Raw genomic sequence first — 21,312 nt, forward strand, 5'->3', positions numbered from 1 at the left:
ACCAGCATATGAGAGTGTAGGTGTGCCAGAGGAGTGGGAAGGAGCAGGTGAACAAGAGAGACACTAGGGCTGTGTCTCTCTTATTAGACACAGCCTTAGGTGCTTCATCAAACTGCTTATGGAAGTGCAGTGTTATCTGCCTCGTACCATCACTGGTCCCACCTCACATCTGGCTGTTGACAAACTGAACTTCAGTTTTGGCCCAATGTGGTCGAGCATGTATGCACTGATACTGTGGTTAAATTCATGCCACGTGAAAGAAAACAAAAGCAGGTTCCCAATGGGGAAGACCATGCAGCTTACCTACTTGCTCATATTTTTATATTCACTAGATGGTCATAGGTAGTGTTGCTGACGATAATATCAAAAGTCAACACGTAATCCTTCTTCACATCGACCTTTTTCTACGAGGATTGAAATCCTTCTGCAAAACTAGTGTCCTGAAAGATGACACCAAGGATACTATTGTCTCATACTGATACAGGAGACTGAGGTGATGGGTGTTCTATGTAATTCTTCCAATACCAGTGGTAATTCAGGGCATACAAGACAGTTTTGGACAAAAAGGTTTAAATTTTATTGGTGAAAAGTCTTTCTTAGTTATGATTATTGCCACTGTCAAAAGCAGCAAAGGAAGGCTGGTTTCATAAAACAGTCCATTAAATTGTGTCTTAGCATGCTATATGTGAGCAAGCACCCCAGTCTTAGTACTTTTGGAACATCTTTACAGAAATTAAGTGTTCAGTTAAAGCCACTGATTTGAAGATCTTGCTAAGTTCAGAGTTGCCTATGCATCATTCATTGTCTGAACCATTTCTAAGTTCAAAACCTTGCAACCTTGCAGTCTTTTGAGCTTGTCTTTGTCTGTCCTCTTTAAGTTCTTCCTGTGATCTGTGTAATCAGAAAGTTTTTTAATTGGAAGGAAAAAAAAAAGGGTTACTCTGTGCTAAAAAGATAGACGGATAAAAATATCAGTAGAGTCATACTTCCTTGCTATTGTTCCGTTTGCATTGAGGTTAAAGCAACAGAAGGAACAGAATGTACTTGGAAACTGCTTGATCTTTTGGATCTTGGTGGGTGGGACTTAGTTGTTGAAGACAAACCACTGTTCATCAATATTCAAAGCTTACAAGGGAGTTTCAACTTTGGTTGTAAAGTCTGGATCCTCATTGGTGACCCTCAGTGAAGGGGGATCCGGAAGGCATTCATTGGATGTTCATTGTTTAAGCTAAGAATTGGAAGCCTCAGGCAGGCACTGAAAGCTGATCTTATCTTCTATTGAAAGTATTAGCAACCAGAAATTGTGATCTTTACTTTGGAATGTATAACATAGGAATTGAGTCTGGGAGGGGAGTCACCCAGTTTTTTATGCTGTTTGCCTTATTTTCATGGAAGCTGTCATATGAGCCAGTACTGGTAGTATTAGTATATATTCACTTATGAATACTGCTGCAGCTGTTACTATGGAGTTTATGCTCTGCAAAATAAGTGGGATAACTGATGTCAAAAATCTGATGGTCTATGCTTGTAAATAACCCAGCTTACTAATTACACCTTTTTGGGTGTTTTCTTGGTTTATTTTCTTTTAGATTCAGCAATTGGAGGTGCTGCTGCTTCAAATTATGCAAATTCCACTTGGGGTCCTGGAGCCTCCTCCAACAGCGGCACCAACCCAACTCACATCTGGGACAAGGTGATTGTAGACGGGTCTGACATGGAAGAGTGGCCTTGTATTGCCAGCAAAGATGCTGAGTCTTCTTCCGAAAACACCACCGATAACAACAGTGCCTCGAACCCTGGCTTGGAGAAGAACGCTCTGCCAGGAAGCACCACTAGTAACAAAGGAAAAGGAAGCCAGTGCCAGTCTGGAAGCGCTGGAAACGAATGTAATCTTGGGGCCTGGAAATCTGATCCCAAGGCTAAATCTGTTCAATCTTCCAACCCTGCTGCCGAGAGTAACAATGGACTAGGTAATTGGAGGAACTTGAGTGGACAAGACAGAATCAGTCCCGGTTCTGGTTTCAGCAACTTTAACCCAAATAGCAACCCATCTGCTTGGCCAGCACTGGTTCAAGAGGGCAATTCTAGGAAAGGAACTCTGGAATCTGATAGTGGTAGCTCCAATGCACAGATTAGCACAGTAGGTCAGACCTCTAGGGAACAGCAGTCAAAGATGGAAAATGCGGGTGTTAACTTTGTCTCTGGCAGAGAACAGGCTCAAATTCATAACACTGATGGACCAAAAAATGGAAACACTAACTCCTTGAACTTAAGTTCACCAAACCCTATGGAGAATAAGGGAATGCCCTTTGAAATGGGCTTGGGGAACCCTTCCAGGAGCACTGACACCCCTTCTCAAAGCACTGGAGAAAGAAAGACTGGGAGTGTTGGATCTTGGGGTACAGCTAGGGGGTCTTCTGGAACTGAAACAGTCTCTGGGCAGAGCAATTCTGGAAACCATGGGAACAATGGAAAGGATAGAGAGGACTCCTGGAAAGGAGCTTCTGTTCAAAAACCTAATGGGTCAAGAAGTGATTCTTGGGATAACAATAACCGGTCTACGGGTGGTGGGTCTTGGAACTTTGGCCCTCAGCACGCAAACGAAAGCAAATGGGGTGAAGGGAACAAATTAACATCTGGGGTCTCTCAGGGAGAATGGAAACAGCTGTCTGGGTCTGATGAACTGAAGATTGGAGAGTGGAGTGGTCCAAACCAACCAAATTCTAGCACTGGAGCATGGGACAATCAAAAAGGCCACCCTCTTCCTGAAAACCAAGGCAATTCCCAGGCTCCCTGTTGGGGAAGATCTTCCAGCTCTGCAGGAAGTGAGGTTGGAGGTCAAAGCACTGGAAGCAACCACAAAGCAGGAAGTAGTGACAGTCACAATTCTGGACGCCGATCGTACAGGCCCACGCATCCTGATTGCCAGGCAGTCCTGCAGACGTTGCTGAGCAGGACTGACTTGGACCCCCGAGTGCTTTCCAACACCGGCTGGGGCCAGACTCAAATTAAGCAAGATACCGTGTGGGATATTGAAGAGATGCCACGACCCGAGGGGAAGTCTGATAAAGGAACTGAGGGGTGGGAGAGCTCTGCCACACAGACAAAGAACTCAGGGGGCTGGGGCGATGTACCCAGCCAAAGCAATCAAAACAAGTCTGGATGGGGTGAGCTCTCAACCCCAACGGAGTGGAAGGACCCCAAAAGTACTGGAGGATGGAATGACTATAAGAACACCAATTCTTCTAATTGGGGAGGAGGAAGGCAAGAAGAAAAATCATCTTCCTCTTGGAATGACAGCTCTAGTAAGGATCAGGGGTGGGGTGGACGGCAGAGTAATCAAGGATGGTCTTCTGGAAAGAACGGTTGGGGAGAGGAAGTTGACCAAACAAAAAACAGTAACTGGGAAAGTGCAGGAAACAAGCCAGTGTCTGGTTGGGGTGAAGGTGGGCAAAGTGAGATTGGAACTTGGGGTAATGGTGCAAATACAAGCTCTGCTTCAAAGGGTGGATGGGACGATTGTAAAAGAACTTCAACATGGAACGAGACGGGTCGACAGCCCAACTCCTGGAACAAGCAGCAGCAACAGCACCAGCAGCAACAGCAGGAGTCTTCTGGTTCCTGGGGTCCACCGCCCCAAACTCCCAGTAACGGGCGGCCTCCAAACCCAAACTGGAACAATGGACCACAGCCAGCTGCCCCCAAAGAGGAGGAGCCTAGTGGCTGGGAAGAACCTTCTCCACAGTCAATCAGTCGAAAAATGGATATTGATGATGGCACTTCAGCGTGGGGAGATCCCAGCAGTTACAACTACAAGAATGTGAATCTGTGGGACAAGAACTCACAAGGAGGACAGGCCCCACGGGAGCAGAGCCTGCCTACTCCAATGACTAGCAAATCACAAGCATCAGGTACTAGTCTTGTTCCTTTCTTCAGCAAGCTCCTATATTTGATTGTAACCTTAATGCATAAGAGAGATGCTTGTAGCCGCCAGTTCTTGATAGTTTTATTCCATAAAGAAAACCAAATTCTGATTTGAATATTTGGTTCTGTATTTTAAGTGTCTTTAAAATTTGAATCTGTCAGTCCTCTGCTTGTTACACTTCAGTAACTGTGATCTGAATACTGGTCACCTTGCCAGGAAAAAAAATGTTTGTTAGCTGGCAAATCTGCATATTCAATTTGACCTCTGAAGAACAGGTTAAATTACAGAATCAGAAACCTTTAAGACTAGGTCCAGCCATAAGCTTAATAAGCCCAGTACTGCTTAGTCCATGACTAAACAGTGTTCATCAGTGCAAAAATCTGCAGGTCTTATGAATATCTTCAGGCATGGTGACTCAACCAGTTCCCTGGGCAGCCTGTTCCAGTGCTGGACAATCCTTTTGGTGAAAAGTTTTTCCTAATATCCATTTGAAACCTGCCCTGGTGAACTTGAGGCCATTTCCTCTTGTCCTATTTCTTGCTACTTGGGAAAAGAGACTTCCCCCAACGTGGCTACAGCCTGCTTTCACATATTTGTAGGGAGCAGTAAGCTCTCCCCTGAGCTTCCCTTTTTCTGGACTAAGTAGCATTTTTTGCATTTAATTATTAGAGAAATGGGGAGAAAATCTTTACTTCATTTTAGTCAAAAACATTTTGCTCTGAAACACTCAGATAACACTTGAAATTTAGTATGTCTGTGACAGGTTTTTTAGTCAAGTTCAGCTTTGCTGTATAACAAAGAATACTTGGAGAAATATTTTATTCTTTGGAATAAGGACAAGAAAAAGTTATATAGCCTGGAAATGTATTAAGAAATTATTGTTATGTAATCTTTTCCTCTGACTCAAAGACACTTTAAAAGAATTCTGTCTTGATTTAATATCTACTGCAAATATGTCCTATAGTCAGTATATAAAATCCTAAGTCAGATTCTTGTAATGAGTCACAAAAGTTCACAGATAGGTGGACAGTGTTACATGTGGGGTTCATGTTTAATCTAGGAGAAGAGTATTACTCCTCATAGCATTCTCTTCATCCCTGGAGGTCAGTGCCCACTCTAAATTAGTTGTGAATGATTGTCAGTTCTGTTGCACCCGTGCTTCTGAGAGCCCAAAGTTCTGGACAAGAAGAATGAAGCAGTAAATTAAAGACATGGTGCTGCACTGCAGTAAACAGTTCATTATCTGAATGGTCTGTAATGAAACCTCTTCCTCCTTGTGCAGTCTGGAGCAAAAGCACTCCACCTGCTCCAGATAATGGTACGTCCGCCTGGGGTGAGCCAAATGAAACCAGTCCCGGGTGGGGTGAAGTGGATGATCCAGGAGCATCGACTACAGGCTGGGGGAATGCACCCTCCACCGCCCCGAACGCCATGAAATCCAGTGAGTATGGCCCAGACACCAGTTTCTTTGCAATTGCCTGGGAGATGTTTGTGTTTGGCCTTTTGACATAGGTCACCTGTAGAGGAATTGTTATCTGAGGCCTAAAAGCAGCCTTGAATGTTTTTGTAGGATTTTGATGGATGATTATTAAGTGTTTGTAAATGACTGAAACTGTCTTTTAAGGTAGTAAAATTTTCCTAACTAAGCAGTTAAATGAGCAACTCTGATTGTGGAAGTGCTGAAACACAGCAAGGAAATGTGTATTTTTCCCTTTTTCTCTGGCTGCCTACTTGTTACATGATAAGTCACCTTTTCTGACCATATCAGGAAAAGGCATGCACAGTACTGACAGATTTTACTGTGGAGGCCGTTACATCTTTATCCATGCTTTGATAGTGCAACTTGTCTTTGAATGGATTTTTTAATTGTATAAGTGAGAAAAATTGTAACTCTTAAGAAGTGCACTTGTAGTAGAACCTAAGTGCCTACCATAGTGTCTTCTGTGAATGAGATGTTGAAATATTTTGAAAATTTACTTCAAAGTTAAAATTTTGCTATATTAAGAGTTTTTGTGGGTATTATTCTTGATTATGTACGTTTGTATAATTTTTATTTCCTTCTTTTTAAGGAAAAAGCAACAAACAAAATCAATGTTATTGCCAAAATGAGTAACATTTGGATGTGAGGTTTCCTGTAGGGACTATTGATGATGCACAGGTGTTACTGAACTTGCCTTGATGATACCCACTGTAAAACTGTTTCCAGCCCAGAAGTTGCTTTTACAACATGTAATTGTTTGAAATTGTGCTGTGTAGATAGCTTCCTCTCATACCAATTAAATAATTTGGCCATTTCTGAAACAAAAAAGCTTTGCTTTCTTAATGTTACTGTTACAGCAGGCTTTTGTGGATGACAGGCTTCCCATGTCTGCCCCACAGACTTGGCATTTTGAGGATGCTAAGTTAATTTTAGATGGCTATCTTCTTTTATCTATAAAAAGATACCTAAATATGACCAAAATAAGAACTTTTGAGACTGATCCATTGAAAATTCTGTTGATTGATTAATGCTTAACACAGTCCTTTAAGACTATTCCTGGTCACTTGCTTACCATGAATGGTCTGTATGTGTGCCGTAACCAAAGAACTGCAACCTACACATGCTGTTCTGTATATGAGCTGTCCCCAGCTCTAGAGCAAAATCTAGGGACAGGATACAGACCAGCTGTGAGAAGAAAAGGGAAAAAATCAGTTTGGAGCCAAAGAAGGAAGCATAGATCAGTATCTACCTGTTTGAAAAAAGTACATTTATGTAGTTCTGCCAGTATGCATAAGAATATTCTGGTGGAAGTTTCATGTTCACGAGTCCTAGAGAGCTATCAGTGCAGAAAAATAATCTCTGGTCATGTAGTAGCATAATACATATTTAAGCACTGTCACCTAAAATCAATTAAAGCTGCAGGGACTTCCCAGTATAACATTTCCAGATTGTGTTCTTGACTCTGCAGACATAATACTTTATTGAGGCCTTTTCTGTGTAAGTAGCAGGATTAAAGGGCCAAGAGGTAGATTTTTTGCACTAGGACCAGTATGTTTCATAAGCAGCCCTCAGTTTTAGTACCCAATTGAACAGACGTAAAAAAGGTTTTTCCTCTGAAGTATCTGAGTGTTTATTTATGATGCATTTTAAGGTATCTCTTAAACCACCATAAAATGCTGCTGTACTTATTTTCATTATGGTCAGGATAGAGATCCCCATGGCAGACTAATTGCAATTCCTGACTTTTTTTATATTCAGACATGTCAGGTGTTTGCCTTCAGATTCTACTTAGTTGTTACTCCTAAGAGTTGTATGTAATTTTATGGAAGAGTGTAGGGCGAGGGGAGTATTAAGGTTTTGAAGTGCAAGAGGAATTAATTAATAAACCACCTGAACCAGAATCTTCAGCACTCCTGGTTTTTGTGTGTGCTTTGGAGGCTTTCATTTGCACTCAAAAATAGTAGGTTGCCTTTTAAATCAGCTGTATCTGATTTAAAAGGGATCTGTATAAGAGGTCCCTATTGCTGTTACATCTTTAAAGGTTTGACATTTCTTTAAAATAGTTGCACAACATGACATGTGAATGTGCCACCAAATCTCTTGGGTTTTGGAATTCGTGCACAAGTTTTTACAGCTGTTAGAGTGAAGACACATTTTTGAATTTATTTTTTTTTAATTCATTTGCGATTCTGATGATCTCAGCCAATGTTGCAGTGTCACATCACCAGCTGCATGGTATTGTAGACTGCTTTTGAGCTTTTTTTTTCGTGTTTCTAAAGGTTCTAAATCTATGCAAGATGGCTGGGGAGAGAGTGATGGGCCAGTGACAGGAACACGTCATTCCAGCTGGGAAGAGGAGGAGGAGGGAGGAGTCTGGAACACAGCAGGCTCTCAGGGAAGCAGTTCCTCCCACAACTCAACAAGCTGGGGACAAGGAGGAAAGAAAACACAAATGAAGGTAAAATGCTTGAATGACTCACTACTACTACTGTGTTGTCTGAAAACAGTCTGACTGATATGTTAGAGCACTATGCAGTTATTTTTTAGGAAGGTTTTGCAGAGTTACAGCAAGGGGCCTCTTAAACTAGTGTAAAAAAAGGGAGGTTTTTGGATTTACTTTAATATATTACACCTGTTATGACTAATAAATCTTCCAGTAGGTGTCAAATTATTTTGGTTTGTATGCTGTACAGCCATTACTAAATGAAAATAAGTATCCCAAGGCTATTTCTCTTCTCTTGCTGACACATCTTTGTTAGGCTGCTGCTGTTGTTCTTGCATAGCCTGCTGAAGTTTGCATTCCACAGTCCCTTTGGCACATGAGCTTCTGATTTCTAACAACTTGGATTTATGTCTGACTTATGTTTGTTGTTGTTGACATTTGGCCTTAGACAGGAGCAGGAGCTTGGCTGTAGTCCTGAGTAAATTTCTTTTTAAGGTTTGTTTGCATTGAAGTTCTTTAGTACAGTAACACTTGTTACTGGATTAATATTAGAAGGACTGTGCTGTGTCTGCTTCTCATGAAGTAGGTAGGGCAGACTCCAAAGGCAAGGCACAGCAGTTTCCTGAGACATGGAAGTACTGCTGTGATATGGTGGGGAGTTTCACAATTCATGTTTCACAGAAATTATTCTCAGGCACTTTTTTCCTCACTTAAAGCTTTATTTCAATCACCAAAACAACTGAAATTTTTCACTGTTGAACTGTGTTAGTATTGGTTTTGGTGATCTCTAAATTACACTAAGACCAAAGAGAGACGCTGGTCAGCTCAGTGCCTGTGCAAGAGACACCATGCTAAAGGGAAGAAAGGAAGAAATCTGCCTCTGAATGCGCTGCATTAAAGAAAGGATTAAACTATAACAATTAAAAATAAACAGTGTTCACAAAGCTTGCTAGATTGCAGAATGAAACTGAAGGTGTGATAAACATTCTACATGACAGTGTTCAGCCAGTTTGGAATATCTAACAGTGGGCAGTTGTAAAAGACACAGTATTTGTTAAATGTTTCCAAACATGTAAATACTTTGAGTTATTTTATCAGGACATTAATTTCTCTGGTACCAGAATTTTCATTTTAAACATGTGCATCTCAAGGATAAAGAAGAATTCAAGGAATCAAGAAGTTTCTTAAAAATATTTTTCTCCTTTTTTTTTCAGTGTGCATTAAAAGGAGGAAATAGTGATTCATGGATGAACCCTTTATCCAAACAGTTTTCAAATATGGGCTTGCTAGTAAGTAAATTTTTTTTAAAAGAAAGTGCAACTTTGTGAAAGAGCTGTAAGCTTTAAATAAGTCAAAATATCAACTGTTTCACAGTTATTTATCTGCTATGCTGGGGTGTTGATTATAATACCTGTAGTAGCTGGCTCAGAATGGCTTCTCAGAAAAACCCTAAATCTACAGTGATTCCTAAAGTTACTTTGTGATAGCTCCTTCTCTGAGGTTGCAGTTTCCTTGCAAGTAATAGATTTGGGAGGGAGATGGGTGTTTTCTCATTTTGTTTGGTTGGTTTTGGGGTGGGAGGATTGTTGCATTTTAGTGTGGGGTGGTTTTTTTTGTTGCTTTGTTTTTGGGTTTGTTTTTTTTTCAATTTTACTTTCATAACATGCTGTTTAGAGCACTTAACATAGAGGCTCCTGCCTGTAGTGTCAGACATCTGTGATAAGTCCAAGGTATTCATTCTGAATCTCAGCCATCTATCAGAAAAGGAGATTTACAGCTCTGTATCTGTCCTGGCTGAATTTATATTTGAGGTACAGCAGGGTCTTTTTAGCAAAAAAAGGGCTCATCATAAATCCATAAGTAAAGATTGTTTAGTAAAGTGAATAAATATCACATCATTCAGAAAAGGACAGAGCCCTAGGGAAGTATTTTAAAAATAATTCTATATAATTTTTTATATAAAGGAACTTCTGACAACCCAATTTGCAAAATATTTTGCAGAATATTGTGCTAGTTGTCATCCTGTGAAGCAGGAATGCTATGTAGTACTGGCTAGCAGAAGATAACTATACAGAGTTTGTGTGAGGAGTGTAGGGCTGCACAAGCTGACACTGACATGCTTAGGATCAGTTTGCAATGTCTTTTGGCTCTCAAGCTCTAATTCTGTTTGCTAGACACAGTAGTTGCTTCTGAAAGCTATTGGGAGCACCCTGTCCCACAGTACCAACTGAAGAATCCCATGGCAGTACACTTCAAGATTTGATGGCATGACAGGCCATGAGGTTGAGCTAGCATTTTGGCCGCTGTTTTCAGTGTTTTGTCACTCAACCTCTGGAACACAAGGCCAGAGGTTCATTTATGGAGTGGCTGTCTGTGCATCTTCCTCTGTTGCTGTGTGTGTGAGTCTGCTTTCACGTGGGTAATCTTGCCATGCACAGCCTTAGGGGGTTGAGACAAGGTGTGTCCAGGGTGATACCAGAAACCCTTGTGTTCCGTTTCAGTTTAAAGTAAAACTTTCATTAGCACAAGCGTGTTCTTCCTGCATTCTACCTTTCTGAAATATTTCTCAGCATTGAATAGAAATCAGAACTGAATTGTGTTCTGTTTTTTTTTTTTCCCCCAGAGTCAAACTGACGACATTCCAGGCAGTAAGATGGACTTGTCTGTAGGTGAGTATATTTTAATTGCAATGCATTTGGAATGTGAGATCACATGTACTGTTTTTATGAGGATGATCTGCTGTACTCTGGAAGGGTTTGATTCTTAGTTTTAGCACCCTTCATAATGTAAGGGCATAGTACAAAGCATCTTCTGTCTTGTCTGTAAGCTTTGACTCTGGTGTGCAAGATCAGGATGCATACCTGTACAGAGCTGAGCTATAACTTGGGGCAGAGACATCTTTAAGACTGTTTTAATCTTTCTAAGTTTATATTCATTGTTACTGTTTCAAGAAAGTGAAAAATCTTTTTCATTTGGTGGTAGAGTACTGTTTTCCCTTCTGCCAGTAGGACATCCCTTTTACTACAGCTTAGTGGAGGTGATGTGAGGGGGAAAAAAATATCTTTTCTCATTGATTTTTTTCAGTTGTGTGCCTCAGGCTATTACAGATTACTTTTCAGTAGAAGTAGATTTTATGTTCTGGATAGCTTCACCACCATTGCTACACAGCTTAAGCATCATGGGCTGTGTGGTACCAAAGGTAGAACTGTGGTAGTCAAGACTTAGTTGCATCTAATACCTGGTCTGGATTTGGTATTGTAATACAATCCAGACAGATGCAGTGTCTTTCAGCTTAGAATCCATTACATTCTTAAATTTCTGTCACACTTCATGGAGGATTCAGTTGTTCATGTTTCCTAAAATTACCGTCTTTTCTGAAGTAGTTAAGGATCTCAGTCAGAGATTATAAGGATATTTATTTATATGGTGTGATACAGTTTTGTGAAAGGTAACAATTTTTTTGATCTCTCCAGTTTGGCCTCATGCATCCTCCCTAGAACTCAGGCTCTGATTGTATCATGCTTCTCTAAAGAATGTCTAGGTGGAGATCAGTCACCATCATGGGTGTTCAGTTCTCACCTGCCTTCAGATGCTGCTGGTAAAAAACAGATCTAAGCATGTACAAATGAAGAGGGGGGGTAGCCTGGATTATGTTGGTTATAGCTCTCTTAGTTTCTTATCTCCAAATTAAGCATCCTTTGGCGGCGCTTTCAAGGACCCTCAGGCTCTCAGAGCTTCTGAGGAGGTGACTGCTGCTCAGAATATCCTGTGAGAGGGTGCAGAAAGGCTGCATCTTTTACCTTGATATGTTGCTCTATAAGTTTAGTGTGCCCATCAATGGTGGCATCCCTTGATTTTAGGTAGAGCCATGAATTATGGCTTGCATTCTGTTTCAAAGGCAGAGAATGTAACAGATCTTCGTAGGTTTTTGGTTACTTTTACATTTAGCAGTTTTGCTCTTGTTGCTGATGGCATTTGTTTGTGGGAATCTATAAGCTGTTTTGCTCAGCCCAGGTCTACTTCTAAATTTTAAAAGTTGGACTTATTTATGAGATAGGCTTGTAGGGTCCTCTTTTATGAAGATGGTGTAACATTTAACCTATTCTATGTTTCTGCATGTAGAGAATTTGGGGCTTCATATTTATTCATACACAAGTGGTTTTGCCTACTGAAGAGGGTAATTCAAACTTTTCACATTTTGTCAGTTGTCATGTACCACATAAGGTAAAGCTATTCTTTACCCCCCTCCATTATTTATAGCTTTAGTTGATGGGTTCAAAGGACAAGACTCCCATGATACATTTCAAAGTTGCATTAGAATTTTCTGTGAATGGGATAAAGGAATGCAATCATTTCTCTCAGTGAGGCCTTGTTTATACTGGAGTTTAAGCAGCTGCCGCAGCACTAAGTGACATGCAAATCTGTGCTTCAAGCCTTCAGAGGTACTCTTTTAATGCTCTGTGTATTTTACAAGGCATCATTCAGTAATGTTTGAGGAGCTGATTGGATCATCAGGATAACCAGAGGGATGGAAGGGTGTTTCTGTGGCTTAGTCATCTTGTGTTGGCATTGACCCAGTTTCATTTCAGACAGTGATGCAACTGTGCCTCGCTTTCAGTTTCTTTTCAAGCAACTAATGGCCATGGCTTCCTGTGTGGAATTGAAGCACATGAGCCTTTTAGTGCACGTTGCTGGCATTGTGTGCAGTGGTTTGATGTAGGTATTGACAGCACTGAGCTGTTTGTGACACTCTGTGAGTGCTTTTGCAGAGCCAGTTGTAGCTTTCAGGATGTGTTAGAAAGGGATCAGAGAACCACAAGCTGATCCAGGTCAGTATGACTCCAGTTACAAGCTAAGATATGTAGGTGATTTGTCAACTGTCTTGTGATAAATGATGTTGAAGGCAATTGAGAGGATTAAGCTGGATCAGCTTTGAAAGCTGTGTGGGTAAGAAAAAAAATCCATGCAATTGGTCAGTGGTCAGTTTCATAGCTTCTTGGCAGTGGCATCGCTGTGAATATTAATAGATTGGGATAGGACATTAAGAAGAGATGCTGGATTTGAGAAGCTTTTTCAAAAAATGTTGTCTTGAAGGTGTTAAAGCGATGAGCTCTCTGCTCTGATAAAGGTCCAGTGTTTTGTCAGTGGTAGGGTGGGTTATCCATCACCAACTTCCTTTGGAAAAGTCACAGATTTTCTTGTTAATTGTGCTGACATGCTTTTAAAATGATTCTTGGAAAGACCATCTGTGCTACCAACTAAACAGTATTCTTTAAAACTAAAAATACCAGTAAAGCTCATTTCTGTCACATCCATATTTTAAAACAAAGATGTTTTCCATCTACTCCAACATAGCAATATGCATCTAATAGCTTACAGGTGTCACATCTGACCAAAAAGATCGTTCCTTGGCAGCAGTTCAGCATGTAAGGTGGAAAACTTCTTCCAGTCAGCTCTTTGGCTGTTGATAAATCGTTTAGAGAAAATCGATGTCTTGTTCACCATCTATGTTTCAGTTTGGTCATCTGTTACTGACATCTCATACTTCACCAAGTTACTGACTAAACAATGGCAGGAGACTTTAGAGGGTGTTTTGAGAAGTGTCTGTGTTATTGGTTGTGTTATTGTGTGTAGGCTGAAAGAGCTTGGTTGTCTGTCTGAAGTTACAATATACATGTTGATGTCTTGTGTTTTAAGAATTAAGTTCATATGACTGTAGGACAACCTTGACCAAATAATGTGCATGTGACCAAATTTTTCAAATGATCTCAAATAATTTCTCAATGTCAAACCCAGCAGAAGCGAAGCAGAATACATGGAGAACTTAAATAGTAGTCTTTCTACATACTGAGTCCCAAAAAATTACAGTGCAGGTTTTGGGAGACATAGAGAGCTAGGTATTAATTAATATAATTACTTGAAACATTTGTGTTTATATCTCTATATAAATTTTGATAAATACTTCACTGTAAACTCTATAAAGTAAATTGGCATGTTCAGTGTTAAATGAAACTTCCTACATTTATTTTTCAACACTTAATACCAACTGTAGATGTGCTAAATTATAAGACAGATGTAATTAATACCCTGATCTTAAAGAGTATTTCTTTGGCTGTGAACCTGCTGTCATGAGATTATATGCACTAATTTCTTTTTTTTTGTTACAGGTGGTCTCCCAGATAAGAAGTTTGAGGTAGATAAACGAGCTGTGAATCTCGGGGATTTTAATGACATGATGAGAAAGGATCGATCTGGGTTCCGTCCACCTAATTCCAAAGACATGGGAACCACGGATAGTGGGCCTTATTTTGAGAAGGTGAGAGAAATATCTTTAAATAAATTAATAGCTACCTCTTTGTTCAAGATCCCAGTTTTCACCCTAGTTCTCAGCAGGTGCTAGATATTGAATAACCGTGATTGAGTTCAGTAGTAAAAGGTGTGGGGTAGTTTTATTGGTAGGATGAATGTGTGTATAAAACAGGTGTCAGGTGTGCATAGGCAAATGAAATTGAAGAAAGTGAGGCTTTTTATTCCAGAATAGACTGGTTTAGATGTAGACAGATGCCTTTCTTTTTTCTTGGAAGGATAAACTACTGGTAGCAATAAAATTCGTCTAGGTTTCATGATGATGATTCTTTCGGCTACTAACTACTGTCATCTGCTTTGAAGAAAATTGGTTGAGATCTAAGTAAATATAAGTAATCACAGTCTTCCGAATATTTTTCTTCTTTCATGTCTGGCATTTATTGGAAACACCCTTTCTAAATTCCACAACCCCTTATGCTGTATGTCCGTGTACTGTAAGCTTCTGTACGACATCTGTTTCTCTGTGACATCTGCTGTATGTTATGATAGTGTTTCTTTCATATTCTTGCCTATTTTAAACAGAAGCTTTCACTGTTATTATCAAATATTAATTGCTTCCCATTATGAATTGGAGAGTGTCCAATAGATGCAGAATGCTCTAGGGCTGTTTTGGTTTTTTTTAGAGACACTTTATCACATGTAAAATGGAAAACAAATTTGGTTTAAAAATTCTGAAGGCGTGTTAACTGTCTAGGAATTTTTTAACTCCTCCATTTTGGTATAACGAGCCAAAAAGCAGTTTTGTCAACTCCCTCTGGTGGCATAATTAATAAATACTATGAGCAAAGCTAATGCGTTTCCTAACAAATTATGCTGGTAGGTGTGTGCTAACATTAGGAATTCATTCAAGATTTGTTTGCTTCTGTAGTGGTAGTAGCCACTATCAGAAACTAATTCCATGAGAGTTCAAAATGTATTTTTAAAAAGAAAACCTAAGAGTTTCTCCTTGGACCAAAATCTTAATTGTCAAGTGGTCGTTTGAATCAGAAGTTTTGTCCTTGTAACTGCTATTACAAATTAACTTTGCTTCTTCCTAGTCACTCACCGTCCCTCTTTCTCTCCTCTTGCGTTCTGTTGCTTCACTAACCAACTCCTGCTGTTGGCTAACTGCTGCTTCAGCTGACTTTGCCTTTCTCCAATCAAGATGGGTGCCTTGGGGATGAGGCTCCCTGCTCTCCCTTCTCCCCTTCTCCCAGCTACAAGCTGTCTCCCTCTGGTTCCACACTATCCAACGTCGGCCTTGGGGCAATCGGCTCAGGGCTCAGTCCCCAAAACTTCGCTGCTAGACAAGTAAGCAGGCCACCTTCTAAGATGCATTGTTATAAGGCTGCAACCTGGGCTTAATCCTGGTTAGTTGGTTGCTTGCATTTGTTTTTCTGCTGGATAGGTTAAAATTGTTAATGGAAATTTCAGCTGTCTCAGGCCATTGAGAATCAGTCCACTTCGGTTCCTAGCATCAGAACATACTTGGTCTGGTTTTGTTGGCCTCTTCCTAAATCGCAGTGCAGCAGCAGGTGGATGTGCTTTTCAGAAGTCGTGAAGTTAGTGGTATCCTTTACTTCAATTGCTGGCTTAAAACCTGGTTAGAGGCTGTTGATTTGCCTCATCAAACCCAACACTGAAGTTTTTCAGACTCCACTCAAAGGCCTTGTATATAGAAATGACCCTGTAAAAAGTTGCAGTGATTTAGCATTGTCCCTGTTCCCTTTTCCCTTCCTCACAGTTCTCAAAGTAAGAATTGATTTAGTAGCCTTTAAAAATTCTTGAAGTAGCAATATTTTTACGTACAGGGAAATGGTGGGGAACTAGTTAAGTGATTAACAGCAGTTTGGAAGAATCTCTGGCTTTTGTATTCTGTATTATTTTAGAAGAAAATAGTTTAGGAATACTAGGAAATGAAAGAATAGTACCTAATTATTGCAGCTGGTCTAGCTTATGTAGTCACATGCCTAACATGATGGTGTTTGTGTGTGTTGTCTTTCTGTTTCTATGTGACACAGTGTTGAACATCAGATTAAGTCCAAAATTTGCAGACATGTTGATCTCAGTGTGCAGAACTCTTGTTATAGAGAGGAGTTATAGAGAGAGCTGAAAGTGTAACTAAGGCTTCAAGGCCTCTCAAAAATTTTAGTGTGTAGTTGACTCCATCTAGCTCTTTCCAGGGTAAAACCTTTTGTCTTTTGGGGGTTTTTGTTTGTCTTCCTGCAAGCTTAGGAGTTGCTTCTGAATGAGAAGATACTTTAGGTGGAGAGGGATGCAGGTGAACAAGGCAATCCATAGTGCTGCCAGTGTAGAAGCAGGAGGAGACTCTTGTGTTTGAGCAAAAGGATAGCAGAGGATACACAATACTAATGGTAGGAGTACTATGCACGGTGATATGACAGAATTTATGAAATCCTGGTATATAAGGGAAGGAAAGCTTTTAGTGAAGGCTTGCACAATCACAGATTGGAATTACGGATTTACGTTGGGTGCAACAATGGCGGCATGGACAGGCAGAATAGGGAATGATGGCTAAAGAGTGGAAAATGCACTCTTCAGAACCCCAGGTATCTGAGGGTCACAGACACCCTGATAGCAGGAGATGGGAAATTCTGAGGGTCTTGAAACTGAAAAGACAAATTCATGGCATGTAAGGATGCTTTGGAGTATGAGCTTCAGCTTTTAGAAGCAAGAGAATGTAGCTTAGTTAGTGTTTGAGACTGTTGGTAACATTTCTTACTTTTTTTTAAAAAATGGTACCAAAAAAAGTCTGCTGAAGAGTCTGAAATCATGAAACATAATCACAAGTTTTCCTGGGTCTTGTTCATGCATTAGGGTTTATTACAGAAGTTCCTTATAAATCAGTAAATAATTCTCATTGAAAAACTCAAACAGCAAGTATTCTTGTATTAGAAAATAAACCACTAAAAAAATAAAACCCACAACTATTTTTCTCACTTGAAAATTTTCTTCAAATTTAGTGGGAGAAAAGGGGAAGGAAAATATTCAAATCCAGAATGTTGAAGTTTTCATGGCAGAAAGGAAATTTTTGGAATTTGAATTCTAAAATAGGATTAGTTAATGAAATGCCTACAGAGGGAAAAAAAATAGCCTTGTGAGTGATATCTCAGCAAACTACTCAGGAAAAATACCTGTCTTGTCTAAAATGGGGGACCAGAATTATTGTTGGTAGAGTCTTGCCATGCTTTTAAGCCAGTTGGAATGAAGTTTTTAGTTTGTTGTTTGTACTCCAAGTTTCCATTTCCCAATACATAAAGTGCAAAATATTAAAACATTAGATTTGTCATGTCTTGAAGTTAGTAGATAAACGTGACCCTTCAATGTTCGAGGAGAAACAACCTGCATCTCAGAAATGTAGTACAGTGGTTTTAACTCAGGTAGAATATTACTGATTTTAGCCAAACGTCTGTAATTCTAAGGGAACTCTGTTTAAGTCAGTAGCTTGGCTCATTGTTACTGAGATGTAGTTATTAGCATAGCCTGCAAGATTCATCTTCTCACTACTGCTTTAATTTTGTAGGGTGGCAATCATGGTTTGTTTGGAAACAGCACAGCACAATCGAGGGGCATGCACACACCAGTGCAGCCACTAAATCCTTCCCCCAATATCCGGGCGCAAGTGCCTCCCCAATTCCTTTCTCCCCAGGTAAGGAATTTATAGCAACTGACTACTTGTAAAAGTAGAGCTACAGCCTTCAGAGCACATCATTGAGGTTACTTATGCATCTGTCTTGGTCTCAATTTGATGTTAAAAAATTGAAAAATTGGATAAGATAAAAACATTAAAATTCATAGTGGAAGTACTTAAAACGCAGTGCAGAAGCTTTGGCATTCTGTATTATTCCAAGGCAGTTGATTGTAAATGCTTGCTACCAGTATTTTTAAACCTCAAAAGTGAATTTGGGAATCCTGTGTCTTACAAGAACAAATAAACGTGAAAGCTTAGTGTTTCTGAAGTGTGACAGGTTGCTTAGTTTTTTTAGGTAGTCTTGTCCTGTCCTTCCTCTCCCCCCCCCCCCCCCCAGAAGAGAGGTTTGATGAAGGGGCTACATGTTACATTTACATTGCAGAGCTTAATCTTAAGACCTCAGAGTCTCCAAATGTACAAGTTTACCTTTTGCTTTGGACTTGGTGAACAGTTCTTGAGATTCTCTTGAATTGTGCTTGTGTAACTCTTCAATAATGCAGGGAGAAATGGGGGGATTCTTCTCCACCTACTCCTGTTTTTTACTGTATCTTATTCAATGTACAAAGAGATTAACTCTTTCTGTGAGGCACTGTTTCTTTGCTCCAGTGACTGCCTGACTGCCTTTCTTTTCCCTTGTCAAGCAGTACGTTTTTAATGTGAAAATGCAGTACTGTGATTACTGGTTAGCTGCATAAATATCAGCATTTAAATTTAGTACAGTCTCTGGCACCTGATTGGTTGGGGGAATAACCTTTGTGTGTGTGTCTGCATCTGCACATGTAATACTGTATACTGTCAATTAAGTGAGGTATTCACTCTGCCCAAGTTATAGATTGTCCATGTTTAAATGTGATGTGTTAATAAATCTGCAGTGTCTTTCCCAGAACACCATTGAAGATTGGTGTCATGCTTGTTCCTGTATAGAAATACTTGTACTTCATCATCATTTCCTCGTAGCAGTGTGTTCAGGATATGTAACTGCTTTCCATGCAGGTTTCGGCCTCCATGCTCAAACAGTTTCCCAACAGTGGCTTGAATCCTGGTCTTTTCAATATGGGCCCCCAGCTTTCTCCACAACAGATTGCCATGCTGAGCCAGCTTCCACAGATTCCCCAGTTTCAATTAGTAAGTAACTAGTAATCTTGTGAGACAAGACAGTTTGCAAATTGTCTGCTGAGTTTTCTTTTTATGCTTATTCTAATTCTGTTTTGTTCTACTGAGGTTATTTTGTGCAAGTATTCCCCTCTTTGCTATTTGGGGTAGTAAAGTCCCGCTAGAAGGCAGCAGATAAACCAAATAGGCCCATGTAATTATTGTGGATTACAGTGGGTTAGTAATGACTCTAATTGTACAGAAAGAAGTTGTTTGTGGATTTTTCATGAGGTTTTCTTCAGAAAAAGCTTCAGACTTAGAGTCATAGTGATGGTAATAAAGCAGGTACAAGTAATTCTGCTGCACAGTGTTAAATTAGAAACATTTAACATTTAAGTGAGGGATGTGGTATTCTTCTAATGCATTCATTGTCATTTATTTTGAGTGAGTGGAATGAGAAACAGTTTACCTAACTTCTGAGCCAAGCGTTTCCTAGTGAATAGCTCCTGGCAATTACATTTCACTTGATGAGCTCTGTATTTTCACTCTTCCCACCCCCCCACCTTATCTTATAGGCTTGTCAGCTCCTCCTTCAGCAGCAGCAGCAGCAACAGCTGTTACAGAGCCAGAGAAAGTTATCTCAAGCTGTGCGACAACAGCAGGAGCAGCAGGTGTGTGGCACTGGTTTTGTCAGTCATGTGAAGTATGAGGTTTGCTGGGGAAATGCAGTCTGCAGTAGAGATGGTGCTGGCTTCAGTAACAACACCTGCTCTCTTCACAGTGCACTTTTTGGAGAGCAAGGTCTTTTGTATCTCCTCTAATTCACTGTTTCTTTATGTTTACTGGAATTTGCATTGCAGTATAGCATAGATGAAGCAGTTTTTCTTCCATTTACAGATTGCTCGTATGGTGAGTGCCCTCCAGCAGCAGCAGCAGAGGCAGCCTGGCATGAAGCATTCACCATCCCACCCTGTTGGGCCTAAGCCACATTTAGACAGCATGGTACCCAATCCTTTGAATGTGGGTCTCTCAGATTTACAGACCAAAGGGCAGATACCTGGATACGGTTCAGGTGGTAAGTGCTCTGTGGAAGTAGGTTAGGTGCATTGCCTGTAGCTTCCCTATTATTAATATGGTAATTGTGTTAGTCACTTATGTCTGGGTCCAGAGATGAGTAATTTATGTATAAGCATTAGAGCAAAGGTTATGACAAGTGTCATATAATTGAATCAAATTGAATTATTTTTCATTGCATGGGAAGAAGACAAACCTAAGAAGGAGGCATATCATGGCATATTGACATAACACACTTATTTGGAAGTTGCCCCTTGAACATACCTTTTGCTGTGGTTGATTTCTTTTTCCCACCTTTTTGTTATGATTGCAATGACTCCCCATTTAAAGATGCTTAAAAACAAAACAGAAGATGACAATTGAGTTTTGTTTGTTTGTTTGTTTCACAGGCTTTGGCTCAAGTGGCATGGATTATGGCATGGTGGGAGGGAAAGAAGCTGGAACCGAATCCCGCTTTAAGCAGTGGACTATGATGGAAGGGCTGCCCTCTGTGGCTTCACAAGATGCCAATATGCACAAAAATGGTGAGAATGCCCTTGTAGTATCATCTCCCCAGAGGTGAAATAGTTTAGATGAAACTGTTTTGCCTCACCAGTATGCATCTTGAATATTTTTGTATGAATACATCATGCTCCTGAAGATCGCAGCCTTTCCCAGGGGTAAATGTGTGTTTTTAATGCTGCAGGTGCAATAGTGCCCCCTGGAAAGGCTCGTGGAGGATCGCCCTACAACCAGTTTGACATAATCCAGGGCGACCCGCTCAGCAGCCATGCAGGCCCTGCTGGTGATAGTTGGTTACCTGCCAAATCTCCACCAACAAACAAGATTGGAAGCAAATCCAGCAATGCCAGCTGGCCTCCAGGTATTACATAAGGGCAGGGTTTGTGTCCTTGCTTTGGGATATGCTGGACCTTTCCTCAGCATACTTACTTAAGTAACCATTGCAACGAAAATACTTGGGTGGCTTGGCCTTCCTCTTGCTTTTGGAATTTCTTCCACATTAAAGTAGAACATAAATGTGAATTTCCAGTAAAAAATGTTGGGCTAAATATGAACTAACTGCTGAATTGCCTGAGTAGTGTTTGGTTTTTGTTCAGTGAACTCCTATCTTCTGAGATTGTGTGACTTTACATTTACAGAAAATTTAATGAAAACATATGTTCATAGAATACACACCAACATCTCCCTTCTTTTGTACTGATTCCGTATTTGTGCTGCGGTAGATTGACACAGTGTAAAAA

General features: G+C 40.2%; 1 protein-coding gene across 4 annotated transcripts in view; it reads left to right on the forward strand.

The window, feature by feature from the left end:
• The window catches only part of TNRC6B (trinucleotide repeat containing adaptor 6B), a 134,208-nt gene that overhangs the window by 88,496 nt on the left and 24,400 nt on the right, over nucleotides 1–21,312 (forward strand). For 2 of the 4 annotated variants that reach the window (XM_058804452.1, XM_058804454.1), the window contains exons 8-19: nucleotides 1,590–3,911; nucleotides 5,208–5,366; nucleotides 7,685–7,863; nucleotides 9,063–9,137; nucleotides 10,472–10,517; nucleotides 14,016–14,164; nucleotides 17,738–17,863; nucleotides 18,899–19,030; nucleotides 19,573–19,668; nucleotides 19,895–20,072; nucleotides 20,461–20,595; nucleotides 20,757–20,933. In XM_058804452.1, coding sequence (XP_058660435.1) covers nucleotides 1,590–3,911; nucleotides 5,208–5,366; nucleotides 7,685–7,863; nucleotides 9,063–9,137; nucleotides 10,472–10,517; nucleotides 14,016–14,164; nucleotides 17,738–17,863; nucleotides 18,899–19,030; nucleotides 19,573–19,668; nucleotides 19,895–20,072; nucleotides 20,461–20,595; nucleotides 20,757–20,933 — 3,774 coding nt within the window. Of the gene's footprint in view, nucleotides 1–1,589; nucleotides 3,912–5,207; nucleotides 5,367–7,684; nucleotides 7,864–9,062; nucleotides 9,138–10,471; nucleotides 10,518–14,015; nucleotides 14,165–15,333; nucleotides 15,505–17,737; nucleotides 17,864–18,898; nucleotides 19,031–19,572; nucleotides 19,669–19,894; nucleotides 20,073–20,460; nucleotides 20,596–20,756; nucleotides 20,934–21,312 lie in introns of all 4 variants that reach the window. The other 2 variants (XM_058804451.1, XM_058804453.1) reach the window with 2 other exon arrangements.

This window comes from Ammospiza caudacuta, chromosome 5, assembly GCF_027887145.1.
Source record: "Ammospiza caudacuta isolate bAmmCau1 chromosome 5, bAmmCau1.pri, whole genome shotgun sequence".
NCBI classification, from domain to species: domain Eukaryota; kingdom Metazoa; phylum Chordata; class Aves; order Passeriformes; family Passerellidae; genus Ammospiza; species Ammospiza caudacuta.